Below are 19,024 nucleotides of genomic sequence, written 5' to 3'. Positions count from 1 at the left end.
TAGCGTTTAGTAACACTGCTTGCAGTTTAGTTCCTGGTATCCTGCACTAAGAGCCTTTACGTATTTATTACCTACATTTGTTGTTACACCTACTAAATATAACATGTCTGGCCTGGAGTCACTGCCTTTGTTTACAGTGGCATTATACGTTCATTCATGGTTGGTTATTTGTGCTCATACATTTGGAAAGAAACCCATGAAAATTATTTACACAGGGAGAAAGCAAAGAAAACTGACTGCCGGTTGAATAACAGGACTAATGGAGTTAGAGTTGCAGCATCACAGCACATCCGTACAGGGACGGCAAAAGGTAAGATGGTTTTTGGCAGGCTGTTTTTAGGAAACAGAATTTCCATCTTTGCTGGTTTATTCATTGTTCTGCTGTAAAGGGGAAATCGCAAGTCCAAAATCTGTTTTGTTGCAAGTCAGCATGTTGGCTGTCCAGTCTGTTCTTTGGCTTGCTGTATAGAACGTGCTAGACTCAGTCTACTATATGCAGTTGCGCAGGGTGTGTTTCTTTTTGTGCGTAACTGGAAGAATACTAGTGAAGATTCCATAAGTTCCCTTACATGGAGGAGTAGTTGCAGAAACAGTTACCGTTGAACTACTTCTATATAAAATTTAGCTGTCCGAGTGTGTGGAGGTCCAGCAGTTCTCTTTGCAGCTTACTAGTTTCTTCAGCTGTTCTGGAATGTTCCATGAGGAACCTGTATAAAAACCCTCTGGTGCGAACCATTGCTGAACTGTAGTGTGTAAACCAAGTCACTACTGAGCTACAACACAGAACTGCGTGTGCTACCCTGACAGGGTTTTCAAGTTTGGGTAATCCAACAAAATCCAGTGTCTACGCCAAGGCTTGTGTATATCAGTCAGTTATAAGACAAAATGGTGTTTGTGTTCTTTCAGTAAATTGAGTCTCCAAGCTTTATCGCAAATTTCTGAAGGGCTGCTTTACCCAATGACTTTGCCACCTTGATGTTTTCTAAGCTCCCAGTAGTGGTTGAGCCTCTCTGATACTTCGCTCTCATGAAGAAAGCCAACAAAGAACTTGCCTTTTTCTACACCACCTAACTGGCATAAGTGTTGAAAAGACTCTTTCAGAGTGCCTTGTCTGGCTCTTGCTTCCACTTGGGGTACAGTCTTGATTAAGCTTTCATTCTTTCTTCTCATTGCTTCTCACCTTTGGGAGTTGCAGGTGGATTGAATTATTGTCATGTTTTGTGTGCAGTTTTTGTTACCTTCTACAAACAGTATTTGAGTAAAACTTTTAAGAATTTATGGTTCACAAACTTAGGAAAACCAGGACAATTTTAGAAAGCTGTAGCTGAGGTCTGTACAAGCAGAAAACATGCTCTACAGAACAGCTTTGCTGCGTACTTTTTCGATTGATTGCTGTTCTTGCTGGGCAAAATGCGCTGAGCTTACTGAGCTTTTACGAACGATGGTAACTGTAAGAGGTGCAATTTTGTGTGACATAGTGCAAAGTTAAATAGGGAATGCTTCGCCATAGGAGTTCTGTCTGCTTACTAGCCACTACTCTGCAGATGTGAAATTGCCTGCCTGACGATGCTGTTGGGCAGTTAAGGCCACTTCAAGAAGAAACTGCAAGCCACAGAGGCTGGAGGCAACCAAGTCCTGTCAGAGATGAGCTTTCTGCCTGTGTGTTTGTGTACAAACATCAAAACGTCTTTTGAGAAAAACTATTGGAGACATAGTCTAAAGAAAAAAATCCAAGTTGCAGTCTGAATCTCTGCCTGGTTTTATATAGCCAGTCTTGGTTTGAAATGTTCTATTTTGAGGCAGTAACTCTTCAACTGCATCGTGTTTCCTTCTGGTTTTTTTCTCCCTATTTTTAGCTTTTCTGAGGCATTGGTTAGTTACACTTGTAACTTTGAAGACTTGATACTTAGCAATTAGCACTTTAGACTCTCGCTTTCAGTGATGTGAGGTTGACACTGCTGCTCGAGGTTATATTAGATATTTAAAACACTTGTTAAAATAATTTGACCAATGATGGGTTTAATCCAGGAAATTATTTCAAGAATTAAAGCATTTTTGATGATTTCCTCCAGCCTGTTCAATTTGCAGTAGCAACAATAAATTGTTTAATAAATTATAAATAAAATATTAATTTATTAGAATCAATAAAATAAATAGTGTTCTAATTTTTGTCCTGGAGTTTAGCCAACGAAGGTTTTGGGTTTGGGGTTTCCTTGAAGCTAGTGTCTGGTGTACATTCTGAGAGGGGGTGGATCTGTCTTATTCCTTCACCTGTGAGGCTGAAATTGTAAACCAGAACATACTAGCTACCCACCCTGAAAGCTGGTTTCTAGGAAATGAATTTCCCATGATCCCGTTCAGAATTTCGAAAACAATTTTACACTTTTTTTAGTTCATCTCTTTTTAAAAAAAACAGGTTTTTTTGGTAGTTTGCTTAAAGCGCTTTCTGGAAGAGTTAATCCTAAAAGGTGTATTATTTTGATGTGGCTTCCTGAGTTAGCTTTCTGCCTTTGCTGGTATGACCAAGGAGTATTACATCTCTTTGAACGGAAGTGTTTGGCTGCTACTATTCAGAGGAAATGGCTGCTCAGAGAGGCTGTGGGGTCTCCTTCCCTGGAGACATTCAGAACCCTCCGGGATGTGACTGTGCAACCTGCTCTGGGTGAACCTGCTTTAGCAGGGGGCTGGACTCAATGGCCTCCAGAGGTCCCTTCCAACCCTGACCATTCTGTGAAATAATTATTATTGTAGTGCAATTTGGTATGAGCGTCACAAAATTTATGAAGGGTGATCATTCTTTTCACAACTCTGCATGAAATATCATTTTTCAATGTTACCAAGGATTCAATCATTGCAAATTTAAGGTCAAAGACCAGTCCTGAATGCTGGGAGTGGGAATGCTAGGAGTACAGGGCACAGATGCAATTAAGTAGGAACAAACAATAATGTAAACTAGTGTGAGATGTGAGCAAACCAAAATAACCTCACTTGCGTATACTGAGATTAAAAATAAAAATGCCAATTTTTATTTTTAGATCTGAATTTGGATGCTGGATCTGGTCATGATACATGTGGAGAAACATCATCTGAAAGTTACAGTTCTCCTTCTAGTCCACGACATGATGGGAGAGAAAGCTTTGATAGTGAAGAAGAAAAAGACAGAGGTTGTATTTATGGAGAGTGTGCATGAATTTTTATATTCCTAGACCAATCTCTTCCTTGTATTAATTTTAGTTAGTGTCCCAGTTTTATTGGCTGCTTTTATTTCTGAACTAGCCACAGAATACATTTTGCTTTGTAGGTTTCATGACTGGATGGTTTGAAAGCTTCTAGCAAATAGTAGAACTGTTTAAATACTGCTGAGTTTTAGACAGCTACATACATGTAGTAATTTTCTGACCTCTGGCGTAGCCCTGTCAAGAAATTTCAGCAGTACAATAATGGGAAAATCTTTGGCATGAAAGGGACTGGGTTTATACTGAATTATGTGTGGCAGGTCTGAGAGGTCCTTCTTTTTGTATTGACAGTTTAATTTGCTACTCCTTCCGAATATGTGTAAGCTGCGTTAATGTCTTTCTAGGTAGATGCAAATTCCTAATTCAGTCTGTGTCCCGCTCTTCAAATTTGCAGATATACACAAGTCAGAGACACCTTGATATAGGCAAGCGAGGGGGATTGACCTAGCTTGATTTGGGTGAATGAAAATATCCCCAAGTTACTGTAGTTCAGGAAGGCGTAGCTGTCATTTGTGTCGTCAGACTTGGGAAGTTTTGTATGGGTAAATGAGCCCTGGGCATCGCTCTGTATTGTTTTAGATTCATTCGTGTGACTGATAAATGCTTTTGTCTCCACAGATACAGACAGCAATTCTGAGGACTCTGGGAATCAAAATACAACCAGGTTTACAGGTTACAGTGCTGTCAGTTCATCAAATATGAACAAATCATCTGCTCGGATCTCTTCAGTGAATAATGAAAACGGAAGCCTTTCAGAAGATCCCTTGAATGCAAAGTTTCAACATATTTCCTTCATGCCTGCCTTACACTGTGTGATGCACAGCGCTGCCCAGAAGCCTGAAGCGGTTGTCCCACCACCCATATCTGCAGATGGTAAAACAATGGGGATGCTCGTTACCACGCCTGTTGCTGTCTCGCCAGTGAGAGAGTCTGCAAATTCACCTCCTGGTGGAATGGGCCCAGCGACCTCTGGTGAACCTGAGAAACGCCTTGAGCTGATGGCTTCCCCTTTGCCAGTCCCATCCACTTTCCTTCCACATTCTGTCCAGCCTGGTAGCCCTGCTTTGCATTTGGCAATACATAGATTGAAAATGCCCTCTCCACAGGGGTCATCGGAAAGTTGCACAGTTAATGGACCACAGCAGCCAACAGGAAACTTAAATATCGGATCACCAAATACTGCCTTTATCCCAGTCCACAATCCAGGTAGTTTCCCAGGATCCCCAGTTCCTACTACAGATCCCATCACAAAACCTGCATCCCAGGTGGTAGGACTGAATCAAATGGTGCCTCACATTGAGGGAAACCCAGGAGCAATCCCTCAGCCTACCAATCTAAAGGTAGTTCTTCCAGCAGCTGGTCTCTCCACAGCAGCACCGCCACCTCCACCAGCCTCATACGCTTTGCCAGGCAGTCCTCATGCTAGCAGTGTGTTGCCTAACCAGAATACAAACGTGCTAAACACTGTAGCAACTTCCTCGCCGCCTCAGTCAGCTGCTTTAGGTGTTGGTCAGGTCCAGTCCACTGTTCCTCCTGCAATACCTACACACACGCCAGGCCCTGCCCCTAGCCCGAGCCCTGCTTTAACACACAGCACTGCACAGAGTGACAGCACATCCTACATAAACGCTGTTGGAAATAACAACACTAACGGGACAATGTTACCTCCGCAGCAGTTGGGATCTGGTCCTTGTGGTTCTTGTGGACGTAGGTGTAGCTGTGGGACCAATGGAAGCCTTCAGATTAATAGCTATTTTTATCCTAACCCACTTCATGGACAAGTCTACAGAGTTCCATCTTTCTTCACTCTGCCATCACTTTGCAATGGCAGCTACCTCAATCAAGCACATCAAAGCAATGGAACACAACTTCCTTTCTTCCTGCCTCAGTCTCCATATGCAAACGGGCTTATGCATGACCCAGTGATGGGGAGCCAAGCCAACTATGGTATGCAGCAGATGGCAGGATTTGGGAGGTACTATCCTGTATATCCAGCACCTAACGTAGTTGCCAACACAAATGGGTCGGGACCCAAGAAGAATGGGAACGTTTCATGTTACAATTGTGGTGTAAGTGGACACTATGCGCAGGACTGTAAGCAGTCATCCATGGAGGCCAGTCAACAAGGTAATCATGATAACTCCCAGCGGACTTGCTTTTGAGTTTAACAGTTTCTCTTTACCCTTTTGAATGTGCTGTTTCTGGTCTTGCCGAAAGGTGTGCGTGTGTGCGTATGTTTTGTGTAAATGGTTGTGCACTAGTGACCTGCTCTAAAACTGCAAAGTATGTTATCTCTGCCTGAAAATTTTGTAGAACAGTGCAAGGGAATGGAGTTCGCAGAGTGAAGTTGCAAATGAGTATGGTTTGGAGCTGGGAAGTCATACTGTATCGGTCCTAAATTGTCATTCTTTTTTCACTGGCTGGTTTTTGGCATTATGTTGAGACTTGCATGTTGTTTCAATTTTTTCATTCCTGTTTAGTGTTTTTTTGGAGAGAAGTCATTGGCAAAAAGCGAAAGATATCAATTGCTGTCTATGATACAAACTTGGATTCTTAAAACTTGTGAGAATTTTAAAAAAAACAACTGACTGGCCATTTGATAACTTTTCTAAAGCTTACCTTTGTACCATCAGCCATCCTTGTGTGCCCTATCATGCAATACATAAATGAAACATGTTTTAACTTTTCAGACATGTTGCAGCACAAAGGCAGAAACAATTGGAACTAAAAATCAAAGGAACGGCTTCAATCTTGTACGCCATTTCTCTCTCCATCCAGAACAATGAGGGAAGAGTGCAGTGTTTGCATAGAGCATAAACCATTTTTGATTCTTGGCCTGTGCCCGTTCTGACTTTACTTGTTTGATTGGACAGGGACAGGAGAGACGAACCTTGTTAGGGGTTGTCTTTTCTTTGCATTTTTCCAGTCAAGGTAAAGTCCTACATCTACGGTCGATACCTTTTTTTAAACATACAGGTTTAGCAAGCAGATGAAAGAAAATAGCATAAAATCTTAGGACCTACTTTAAAAGGACGGGAGGATGATAGTGCCTTTTGACGAGCATGTCCATTTTGATACCTTGTAGTGGTTTTGTAATCCATTTGAATTGTGAGCAGTGACTTAGTAGTTCTCTTTCCTGTTTTAGGCACTTACAGACTGAGATACGCACCTCCCCCTCCCCCTTCCAATGATACCTTGGATTCTGCAGACTGAAACAAGTAAACATTGCCTACTTAAACTGAAGCTTGGGAAATTGAGGGAAGGTGTGTGCGGGGGGAGGTGGGGGGGTTGGTCTTGTGTTTTGGGACATTCCCGGTTTTATATTCTTTTGGTATTTTTCATTGCTTTTGCACCTCTGTTCCATACAAAAGAAGAAAGCTGAGTCCCTGGTCTCCTCCTGGTTCTACAAAAGGCTTGCGTAATGCATGTAATTGAAACACACAGCCAAACAATCAAAAAGAGCATTCGAACCATGCTTTTGCACTGAAGACTTGAGACATGTGCAATGTTTACTGCATTTTTTTTAAAAAAAAGTCCTCTGACCTCTGACATCACTGGTGGAGCAGCCATATGGTGAAAGAAGAAACTTGGTCATGTTCCCCACCACAATCTTCTTCCCTCCCTCCCTGTTCTCCTTATGCTGCTGTTTTATTTTCTTTCCCAGTTTGTCCACATGGATTTGTTGGACTTGCATGAGTGTTTAGCAGTTCATACAGACCCTGCCCGTACTCTAAATTAATGCTCATGAATTGAGGGGAGATGTTCAAACGTCCTATTAGGAGAGTCCAAAGGAACACGCAATCCTGTACGTGTACTATATGTGACAATAATATATATACACAGCTCTTGAGAGTCCCAAATAAGTGAAAATACATAGAGCAGGAAGGGGATGAAACTGTATGGACTGGAACAGATTTAGAAAAACAAATGAGCTTAAATTGACAGATTTTTCTTCCATTGTAGCTTTTTAGCCTGTATGTTCAGCAACAAAGGTGACAAAAATGGTATGAATGTTGTACTCGGTGTGTTTGCATTTGTAATGAACATTGACAGCATTTTTTCCTTTTTTAAAGCTATTCTACATCGTGTCAACACAGAATGAACATTACTTGATTGAATATTTTTTTCCTAAACTATTACAGTGTTGCATTGTACTTAGAATGTAAATGTTTTATTTCAAACTGAACAAAAGCTATGGTTTTCTACAAAATAGTCAGGTATTAGTATTAGAACCTGTCTACCAAATAGCAAAGTCACTATTTTATAACAATTTACCACTATGCGTAATTACGGTATAATGTGAAAGACTGAAATGAGTGTTAAGATGGTATTAATCATGTCAGTATCATGAGTAAGTAAGTTTAATGCTGCTGTATTTTTTATTTTATTTTTAAAAGCCAATATATGTACTAAATTGCTTCCAGGTAATATTTGATTTCCTAAAGTGCACTGAGGTTATCTGGAAGATGAGTGTATTTTTTGACTGCTGCATCCAACACCGATGAAAAACTACCACTGTATATCCATAGGGTTTGGCATTCCTCACAGTTCATGGCAGAAGTGTTTTTTCTTAAAATCAGACCTGGTGTCCAGTAGAGGGATGAAATAAAATCGATCTTTGGTTCAGCTGTCTAATAAATTGCTAAACAAACAAAAAACTTGAAGAAAAAAAAAAAGCTTGATTACTACATTTCTTCATAGGTAGCATTTATATTTATAGCACCAGTGTACATTTTGAAACTTTTTTCTTGGAGGGGAGGGGGGAAATGGGGAGGGAGGTAGATGAAAGCTTTAATTTAAAAAAAAAAAAAGTTTAAGTAGTAAATGAAAATTATTTTGATTAAAATTTTTATTTGATCTGGGTATTTTTGGACCACTTGAAATGAATGAACTGCGTTTGAGTTGAAGTGAGGGTGTTAAACCACCAATGGACTTGTATTGTGAATTACCTGCCAGTTGTACTTTATGGAACTTATTTTATGATTTAAAATACTGTACTGTAAATAGGAGGTATGTTACCTTCTCTTTATTTGTATGTTTACCATATACTTTGATATTTGAAATGTACTGGAAAGGTCACTTATATTTCTAGAAGAGATTGGATTTTATGCAACCTTTTTCCTTGAATTAACAGCAATAAAAAAAAGAAAAAAAAGTACCTGTGTGTAAGTGCCGTGCTTTGTCACTGAGAGCAATGAAATAAGTGCGATGCTCTGCCTCTGGGTATAGGTGTGGGATTGCAGAAGGTTTTGGCAAGCCACTATTTTGCTTGGAATCTGTCAGACAAAGCTGAGAGTGTTTAACTTGAGGTAAAGTCAGTCTTGTATCTGAAGTCAGGATAATGTATCTTGATTAAAACTTCATTAAGATAGATGGATCTCTTGGAAGAAAGAGGACAACCTTGTGGATAGACCCAGGACTTTAACCTGGGCTCTTTGAGAACAGTTAAGCCTGTCTTGTATTCTGATGGCTCCTGGATTTGGGGCTAAAGCCCAGTTTAAACATGCTGGGTTTGACTGCAGTGCAACTAATGTGTGTGCTGGTCGTGGCGTAACTGGAAAGTGAGATCTGTCTGCTAAAATAATGGAAGGACAACAGGAGTTGCCAGGACGAGGGGCTTAGTGTGCAGGTCACAGCTGAAGAGTCTGATGCACATGTAGTACCCAGATGTGCTCGGCTAGTGCCGAGAAGGAGAAAGGTACCAATTACTCCACCATCTCACTTGACGGTATAGGCAGTGCTTCTGATTCCTACTGCTTAGCAGTGACTTACAGAGCTGAGGACCGCAAGACTCTCTTAGATCTTTATCCCAGCTTACTCCCCGGAACACCCTGCTGCCTGAGAAACCAGCTAATACGATGAGAAGGCTCAAAGCTGCCCATCAACCCAACCACTTTTGTTCAGGCAATTCCCGTAATAATTGGGGGGTTGAGGGGGTGGTATTGACCCCAGGTGTCCTGCAGGCATCATCATACAGCTTCCATTTCTATAAATGTTCTGTGTCCCCTCCCTGGGCGCAGGGGGAGTGCATACACCCATCCAAGGAATTTGTGACTTATTCTGTTACTCTGGAAATGCAATCCGCTATTTAGCGTGCCATCTGAGTTGCTGACATTCTTGTTTGCCTCCATGCTACCAGCAACCCCGACCTTACCAGATCCTGGTTGGATCTAGCAATTAAAAAATTTTACAATGTGTACCTTCTGGCGCAGCAAACACTGTAAGATGCCTCGTTCTTCTGACATGTGTTTTGCTGGAGGCCCAACAGCCCTCACACCTAGCTGTCCTCTTTGGCTGTGCCACAGCTATCTGGATGATCTGGGTTCAGCTACAACTCAGTTCTAGAGAGGGATTCTCTTTCCCACTGAGTGGCTTGGAAACAGTTTTACGCCCTAAAGATAAATGAGACACCCCCAGGAGCTGGTTGGCCCAAGCAGCTACCCAAGCTGTCTATGAATGGTGCCTGGGTGCTGCCCGGCTCCGGGGTTGTGGTGTCTGCTGCAGTGCTGCTGCGGGTGGAAACGTCGTTTGTACAAACCCCGTGGTTCCTAAAAACGAACGATGAGGTGGTGATGCGCACCGCTTGCTTACAAGCGAACACACGGCCTCACCTTCCCAGCTAAGCGACCTCAGGGTGGCAGCGGTGGCCTCATGCCTAGGGCTTGGCTTGGCTGATGCTGCTGGAGAGGTGAAGGAACAGAAGGCGGGTGCGTTGTGCCGAGATGGACAGACAGTAAAAGGTGCAGAAAGGTACGCTGAGAGCTGCAAACCCAACCAGTGCCAAGCGACCCGTGCCATGCTACTTCAGTGGTAGAGAGATGGAAGTACCATCATCGCTGGGCTTGGTTTTGCTCGTGGCTGCGCCGGGCGGTGTGCTGAGCTGAGCGGGGCCTCCTGCAGCGGCTCTCCTGAAGCGAGGTGGTGTAAGCTCTGTGCAGGCCGGAGAGCGGCTTGGGCAGACAGTGCTCGGGGCTGGTAACTACGGCCGCTAGAGTCAGGTGCAACATATATCAAGGGCCTGTGGACTGCACTTGTGCTTGGGAGGAGGAAGAGGTGTCCTGAAGGTGTGTCCGAGTTTCTGCTAGAGCTGAAGCGCTCCCTCGGCGAGGTGGGCAGGCTCCAGGCACTGCCCTGCGGACCCGTGCTCCCGTAGCAGGGGAGGGGAGGGGGGCAAAGCACATCCCGGCGTTATCGTTATCGCAGGGAGAGCGTGTGGCCCCGCTGCCCTGGCCCTGGTGGACCTCAGCTGCTAATCAGGGCAGGGAAACGGGGTTCTAGTTCTGATCCAGCCTTTGAGCTAACGGCAGCAGACACTCCTGTTCCTGAGCCTGATTAAGCTGTGCATTGGAGTGGGTTAGAGATCAGAACGTATGTGGTCAGGCCCAAAGGCCACCTGTGCCTCCATCCTGTCTCCAGCAATGACCAGTAGCAGGTATTCCAGAAGGTACTTTTAACACAAAAAAGGGAAAGGCGGGCGGTAATTACTGCAAACGCTGCCTAGCGAAATGGAATGAGCCTCCTAAGTTTATCTTCACAATAGGTGGCAGCACGACTCTACCAGTGGAACAGACAGGGAGGCACCATGTAAGCTTCAGTTTAATTTGGTTTTAGCATCTTCATGCCCTTAAGTATGATGGGGGATTTTTTTGACCTGTGATGATGTAACGTTGCTTTCTGTAGGGTTTTCTCACGTTCATATATTTTCTCACATGAAGACCATACTAATTGTTGTCTTCCAAAAAAAAAAAAAAAAAAGCACGCTAAATGCATGTCTGAAGCATTCACTACCTAGAGCTAAAACACCCAGCTCTCACCGTGAACGTCAAAGACCCAGAGAACTGCAGCCAAATGTGAAAGCTGTGTCTTAAGAACTACTGAGCATTAAAACGGTTCTAGATACTTGTGTTCATACGATGAGGAATGCCTTCCGAGGACCATAAAGCCTTTTTTGCAAACTAGAATAATTCCAGAGGGAGTCTGGTTATCTTTCAGGGTAATGTCTCTTTTTTATCTCTCTCTCTACTTAGTCTGAAGGTCCACAGATTAGATATTTGTCTGGAATATCTCATGCTCAGGAACATGCAGTCCAAGAGATGGAACATAATAAAGTCATTATTTTTAACATTGATACTTGCTCCTTGACTAGTGTAAAGGGTCACTGTTGTATCAATGGGTCAATAAAACAATGTACAAAAGTACAGGCTGAAAAAAATGTGCTGAATTTGGTAAAAGGGTAGGATAGCTGTATCTTAACCATTAGTACATTCGGTTTAGAACCCTCCTCTTTGATCTAAAATTGCCATTTTTATTGACTTCTAAAGTATGGGGGTTTTCCTGAGACACAGGATGTTGGTGACTGATAAAAAGTTAACAATTAACTCCTACTGATGCTTATTGGTGTGACTAAGGAAAAACGGGGATCATGGCTTAAAAAAACTTATTTGCCATTTAAGTTTGGTGTTAAAGTACTGGTTAGGGACTTCTTAGGGAAAAAAAGTATTATACATAATAAAATATAATTTACATAATAAAATAGTACATTAAAATGGTCTTATTTTACATAATTTGTAGTTTGAAAGTTTAAACCACAGCAATTTCAACAGCTTCAGATCTTTTTCTTGGTTTGGCTGAAACTAAGTTTTGAAACTGATGGCATACCTAGGTAGAGTACTCAATATAAAACATAAAAGTAATTGTGTTGCTATTAAAATGCTCTTTTCCTTTTTTTAAAGTTTTTTTTTTTTTTACAGGATATGCACATGTCCCAGCAAAAAAGCAGACAGCTTAGCAGTGGCAAGACTCTGGATGAAAAAACATCACGGAACATTAATTGCTCCTTCAAGACCAGACTGACTCTGAGGTGCACATTGACAAAGACATCTGGGTATTTCAAACTGAGCGTGTACATCCTGGCCTCTGTCAACATACAAAAAACCATTGCAATTTAAAGATCAATAATGTGTGAGGAGGGGAGAGGAAAGCAACAGCAACACCAGAACAATACCAACAGGCGTTGGGGTGTGCTAGAGGTGAGGCAATTTTTACGCATTGCTCGATTTCTTACCACAGCTCAGATCCATTTCATTGCAAAGAACTTCAAAAAGCCGCTGCATCTATTTGGTACAAAACCAGCTGAATTCTGCACTTCACCACAGCACAGCTGACCATACCAGAGATGTAACAGAGGAGACGGGCACTTCCAGCAACCTACATATGGCTAAGTTGTGTGGGCTTGGAACAGATTATAATAATACATTTAAAATCTTACAGTGTTCATATATCTTACAGCTACACAGAGTTGTCAGCTAGCTAACGTGCCCTTCAAAGTGTTGTCTCCCTTTGATTTGTTTTCCACTTTTATGTGTTTGACTTTTTTTTTTTTTTTAATTCGTCTTGCTTTTGCCCTGATTACCCTTTTAAAGTCTCTTTTACAAGCATGCTAGAACCATGCACATGATGGAGGGCCACTTGAAATGCTCTAATCTATGGAATGCAAACTCCCAAACAATAATATTGGAGCCTTGCTGATCCAAAATAGAATAACCTGTGCAAGGGGGTGGCTACTTCAGTGTGAGTGTGTACCAATACTTGCCGTTGCAAAGGTGGTTGGGGTCTGCTGGGAGCTGGGACTTCACATGGCACTTGGAAACCATCACATTTTTCTTCCTTTCTAAGGAAGGGTATCTCATTTCTAGCATGTTCTCGGGTGGAAGAGGCAAAGAATGGGATGTTAATTCAGAGTTAGACAGGAAAACCAATATGCTTGGCTACTCTACAACTACAGCCGGCTGCCCAAAGGCTGTCTCACCTCCAGTATCACTGGAGAGAGCAGCCACCCTGGGACGTGATTGTCCGAGTCAGAGCAGTCTAGCCAAGCGGCTAGAGACTTGTGGCAGCGCGTTCCTGAATTTTGTTCTTGTCCGTGGAAGACAATACTGTAATGCTTTTATTGCCATCTATCGCCAGCAGGTTCCTAACGCCGGTGCCTGTATGGGACAACCAGAGGGACAGTGCCCTGCATCACTGCCTAGCACAGACCTGGCAGGTTCACAGCAGCAGGGCAGTGATCTCCTGATCAGCCCTCTGCCCTCTGGCTAAGGACAAGGGGATGGTTGCCCAAAACCTGGCACAGGATTTTAAAAAGGATGCTGACGTTCAGTTTCTGAAGTGTTTTCCAGGCATCTGGGTGAACTGGGTTTCCATTTGCACTGACAGAACATTTGCATCATTTCTGACAAAGACACGGAAGCAGGAGGCGTTCAGCAGCTGGAAGATCAGTTCACTTCAGCAGTGACCATCCTATGGCGTATGGGTTACATCTCAACCCACATTTAGGTGGTGACCTGCCCTGGCCTGCCTGCTCTTCCCAGAGCACCCCAGACCCCTCTGGGCAGGGCAATGCCACCTCCTGACCAGACCAGAGGCTGGTGTGCCCTGCAGCCAGATACTCGTCAAGCAGTTTTTGATTTGCGCGTGGAGGGGTGTGTAACGTGCTGCACACAATGGCAGAGGAGGGGGTGCTGGGATCAGGAGCCGCAGGGGGGACCAGGACTGCTCGGTGGTGGTCTGCCCTGCAGAAGCTTAATCTCCCAACTTCAATCTTTTCTGCGTTTTGTTTGGTTCTTAAAAGAAAAACCTTCCCAGCCAGTACCTTTCTGCAAACGAGCACAGGAAGGTCAAGCAGCCCGACAGTACCAATGCTGTATGTACCAATATATATACCATATATACCGATGTGTAGAGCCAGCGTGGGCACCCAGAAAGTCTAATCACTTATGTGGGCCCTTACTTTGCGCGCACACACCCCACAAGCCTTCATGATTATTGCCTTAAAGTTTCATCTTTCAGCTCCTCAGTGCACGTCTTTAACCAGTTTTAGACCACTTCCATATTCAAAAGCCTTCAAGCCTTCGGGCTCTCTGAGGCGGAGGGAAGGCTACGGGAGCTTCTCCCCTCCCCACCACGCATTGTCACTCACCCCCTATTTTTCAGCCTTTCTTTGTTTGGAAATGTATCTAATTTCCGTCTGAACTCTTTAAAGCTCCTAACTTCCATGACAGACGTGGGTAACGTATTCCATATGCTCGCTTCCCTTTGGTCGGCAAGCTTTTCCCGTCTCTGCCTCTGATGGAGGGACATGCCAGGCTCCTCCTGTTGCCACTTGAAAGCTGGGAAGCGCCCTTGGTCCTTTAATAAAATTGAATCGAATTAATTTCACTTCAAACACTCTTTCTCTTGAGCTGCCCACAGCGTTGCTTCGCTCTGCTTAGGTGTTTGCATATCGCGCCGTAATTGTTTCATCCGTGCCAGGGTATTATTTTTACAGCTGGCTGTGCCTTTGATACGAGGAAACGTGAGAGTTTAAAGGCAGGAGAGGGAGCGATGGTGGGGGAGCCGCCGCAGCTGGCTGCACCATCCTCGAGCGGGGAGCCGTGCCTTGCCAACCCGCTGCGCAGAGCACCAGCGGGGTGTTTTTTCAATAAAGGACGAGGGGAAAACAAGCCAAAGCTAAGGCAGAAATGAACAGCTGGCATCGTCGGGGCCTTGGGAGCACTAATAGGCCCTAACGAGCCTGCCCAGCCCCCCGTGGGGCCTCTACCCGTCCTGCTCATGGCCCAGCAGCCCCAGTTCAGCTCAGCTGGGGCCTTTGGTGCTTGCTGGAGCGATGCTGTCTGTGTGCCTCACCCTGGCTAAGTGATGGAGGGGTCTTCCCAGGTGGGTCTCAGACCCATGTTGGAGGTATCCCCCTCTCCTACTGCTCCTGCCTGGGCCCCAGACCTGCGCCATCGCTGCACCTGATCTGGGGCTCTGGCTAGACCCGTGCCCAGCCTCTGGCCCTGCTGGGGGGCTGCAGGGTGGCTGGGGTCACTGTCCCTTGCGGGGCAGCCTTGCTCTCCTGCAGCTCCCTGGCAAGCATTGTCTGGTGTCCTGCAAAGCTCATCTCTTCATCTCACCTGAGGTCCCTTCCACGTCGTACTGTCTGAGAACCCCTTCCAGGTGGGAAACGTTTTCCTTCTTACTGGTTCTGTGCCAGCTGTGGGGCAAAGGACAGTGGGTGGCAAATGAAGAGAGCTGGAGGTCATCCCGTTTGCAGGAGATACCATTTCGTGTGCTTCATAATTGCAGCAAAACCGAAGAGCAAAACACAGCTGGGGAGAGGGAAGAAGAGATGGAAAGAACCAGACTAAAATGTAGCTATCAGAATCACTAGGTGTTGTTTATTTAAGGCTGGTTCAGGTTCAAATTCAGTCCCGGGTACTCTTGAACTAATTTCTATCTTGCAACAAATGAAAAGCCAAAGCAACGTGGTGCTGATTGAGCCGGCTGTGTCTGTCCAGTGAAGCAAACAGGGTTTAGCAGCTACACTTCTATGCGAGTATTTTTTCAGCAGTACAGAAGCCATTAAACTGTGTGGTTATGGATTTCACTGCTCATTTGAGACCTATTAAAATAAGGTCTAACATAGTGTGCCTGAGGCAGCAGGCACAGGTGAAAGAGGGCAGATTTTGCACCGGACTGCCATTGCCTTATCAAAGAAAGCAAAATACATTTCTCTAATTTACAGATACCACAGTCCCAGCTAAAAACTCATCCGCCAGCACTTGTCGGCACTCGGGGCCTAAAATGTTATTCTTCCCTCCTTGAGACAAAGAGCAGCACTAACGTGAAGGCAAGCATGTTTTGAGTGAGGGCTGGTTTACTGCCAGGGATGTTTCAAGTCTACAGACTGCTTGTTCCCAGTCTAGAGCTTTGCCTGCCGTGTGTTGTATCTGCGAGGAGCAGAGCAGGTCCTGGTGGGCTCTCCCAGGTGGGGTGTGTGGAGAGCACCTGGAGCAGCAACATGGGCTCAGCTGGGCACAATTCTCCAAATGAAAGACAAGGTCATTTGTCCCTTCGTCCCTCTTTCTGTTTGTGCTGCCTGTTGGGTCTTCTCTCATCTAATTTTTGGCCTCAAACCCTACTGTGCGACCATCTCCCACGATCTTCCTTGTACCTGTTCACTTCCAGTGAGGCAATGAGCCCAGCCACAAAGTCCCCACCTCCAGCTCTGCCGCTGGGCGTGTTGGGCAGTAATTTCTCTTCTCCAGTTGTGCCATTTTCCTGTGTTTTCCATCAGTTTCATCCCTTTGCAAATGCTGTACTATGCTGTTTGTCTGCCTCAGTGCGTCCACAAAGACCTTGCTCTGTCCTGTTTTGGTTTGTTTGGTTTTTTTTTTAATTCCACTGGCTGTAAGTTATTTCTCAGCTATCTTCTAATTAATTTAAGTATTCTTATTCTGCACTGTTTATTTTAGCATTGTGTTATGTTAGGATGATATCATGTTTTGGCTCAAAGAGCTTTAAAGTTCAGAAAACGTAACTGGGGACAAGCTCGCTCTCTGGATTAATTTTCTTCTGGGCATCAAGCAGATTGGCCTTGTCTTCTCAAGCATGGTGAGCATCAGTTACAGTGGGGAGACAAGGCTGGCCCATTGTCCAGGGCATGGGATGTTGGACAGGAATGCAGGTGTGGTTTCTGTTCCATGTGGGATTTAAATGGAAACTGGGGTGCAGGTGAAGTGGTCACTTCAGTGATCACTGGAGCTAAGTGGGCGGCAGGAGGATGGCTGGCCTCTGCCCTAGCATGGCACGAGGTGGAAGTGCACATGTATTCAGGATTCTTCTACTGCCCAAGAGACCAAACCAGCGCTGAACCTGGCTGTGTTACAGCCCAAGGGAAACGCGAGGCTCAGACGCGAGCGGTGGTGGAGGTCTCACCCAGCACAACAGGCAGATCTCGGTGCTCTGCAGTGCCCTTGTCCTGCTTCCTCTGCCCGTAACGGGCTGATTCTCCTCCCCGAGGTATTCGGGCATTTACTTGGGGCAAAGGACCTCTGAAGCCACCATCAGTGTTGGGGGTTGATGCTTTCCTCCCTTGATAGGCTTCTCTCTTCTATTAAAACCAAACCCAACAACGTGCTTTTTGACGTGCTTCTCCTTTCCTCTAAAATTTAACGTCCTCACACTGAAGTGCCAGCTGGAAACAGGACAGCAATAAAAAGCTTCCACGTGAACATACACAGACAAATCACGAGCTAAGAAATGCTGTTCACTCCTTCCCTGCCCTGCCCTCAAGGTGCTGAACAGCTTTTGCTCATGGACCTCTGCAGTTCCCACTGCCTGGGATCAGCAGCTTCCAGGGAACACCTGTGAGGTGGGATCGTGTCTGTCTCCTGCCCTGACCCAGCCAGTCCTGCGAGTTCCACAAGTCCCAGATGTCCCCCAGGACTATGTTTCAGGTGGTGACCTCTCATATCCCACCACTGATACATCCAAGTGCCCTCCATAAGCATGCAAACCGAGATCTGCGGAACATCCCCTTCCTAGATTCATCATGACAAATCCTTAATGAGCCACTGTCTTCTCCTGTCCTACTTAATGCTGTATCTGTTATTGTATAGACAGGGGGTCGGATTCAGTAGCCCACGCATAGATGTCTAGCATCCTTTGAGAAACCTTGGCACACGCCAGCAGGCCTCCAGCTGCCTCTCCAGGCATGTGCATGTCTCCTGTACGGCTTGAGCCTTATTTTCTCTCTGTGTTGCTGCCACAAGTAGCTGGGGGTGACTGGGGTGGCAGTGAGACACCCAGGTGCTGGCAGCCGAAGGAGGCCCTTGCTGCATGTCATTTACAGTGGGAGTAATGGGCATAATTAACAATTACCAATTGATTATCAGTTTTTATCAGTTCCCCCCCTCTGTTGTACTGGCTACAAGTGGAACTGTGTCTGAATGGAGGCACATCTGCTGGAGTCTGATAGCTGAGCTTGGCACTAGTGCTTCTGATGGGACTCCTTTCTCCTGCTGGTGTTGTGCGCTTTCCCCTTCTCTTTCTCTTGCTTTTTCCTTCTCTCTGAACATGTCCCTTGTGAGAGTGTGCTCACAGCCACATGCCTTACTCTTTGTCCTGCTCAGAAGGAAAGGTATCCTGCTCTGCAAGTATCCAGCTGCGGTGTGGGGTTTTTTTCCTTGTCTTTCTAAGCTTACAGACAGGGCCTCAAGGATGTAGCTACAGTATATAGAAGGGTCCTAAAAATCAAGTTATCTGAGCACTTGAGAAGTCTCTATAATTACTTCCATCCCTCCATGAGACACAGAGATGGTTTTGTCCCCTGTTGCACTGATTGTAAACAGCGGTACGAAGCTGAAGGCATAAATCATGTTGTCCGCAGCAGGCATTTGCTCCAGGAGAAATGCAGGCAACTGGTGTCAGGAGCCCAGGGCCACATCCATGCTCCTAAACCAGCCCTGTTGCCTGACTCTGGGATGGGGTGCACAGACACCCCACAAAGCTGACCCCTCTGCCCCAAAATGCATGGTGGCCCCCCCATGCTGCCTCTTGGGCACCTGCCCACGCCGACCCTGGGACCACTGCCCAGGCGGGTGCTGCTGGGCTCCATCAGGGCAATGCTGTGGCAGGTGCTGCTGGTGGACCCCGGTCCTCTGTGCGCCTCCTTGACCCATGTAGGTACATCCCTGCATCCTCAGTGTAGCTGGGGTGGTGGTGGGAAAGTTAGGGAAGGGAAGGGTGGGATGAGAGCACCCAAGTTAGATGCCAAATGCAAGTTCAAGAAAGAGCATGAATCCTCTCTTTCAGAGGGAAAAAAAAAAAAAAAAAAAAAAAGGACTGATGAATTATTCTACAGGCAATTATGAGAAATTTCTTGATCAGTAGCCCTTGTCCTTATGGTAGATTTCAACTCCCTAGACATCAGCTGGGAATATCGTACTGCTTTGACAAACAGGTCT

At 45.1% G+C, this 19,024-nt stretch overlaps 1 protein-coding gene across 7 annotated transcripts in view; it reads left to right on the top strand.

Annotated features, from left to right (window-relative positions):
• The window catches only part of ZCCHC2 (zinc finger CCHC-type containing 2), a 49,383-nt gene extending 38,386 nt beyond the window's left edge, over positions 1-10,997 (top strand). For 6 of the 7 annotated variants that reach the window (XM_040585744.1, XM_040585750.1, XM_040585747.1 and 3 more), the window contains 4 exons: positions 216-310; positions 3,036-3,164; positions 3,855-5,363; positions 6,382-10,997. In XM_040585744.1, the coding sequence (XP_040441678.1) occupies positions 216-310; positions 3,036-3,164; positions 3,855-5,363; positions 6,382-6,449 (1,801 nt within the window). In that variant the 3' untranslated portion in view covers positions 6,450-10,997. Of the gene's footprint in view, positions 1-215; positions 311-3,035; positions 3,165-3,854 lie in introns of all 7 variants that reach the window. The other variant, XM_040585748.1, reaches the window with a different exon arrangement.
• The last annotated feature ends 8,027 nt before the right edge of the window (positions 10,998-19,024 follow it).

This window comes from Falco naumanni, chromosome 3 (assembly GCF_017639655.2).
Source record: "Falco naumanni isolate bFalNau1 chromosome 3, bFalNau1.pat, whole genome shotgun sequence".
NCBI lineage: Eukaryota > Metazoa > Chordata > Aves > Falconiformes > Falconidae > Falco > Falco naumanni.
This window is presented reverse-complemented; position numbering and strand designations above follow the sequence as displayed.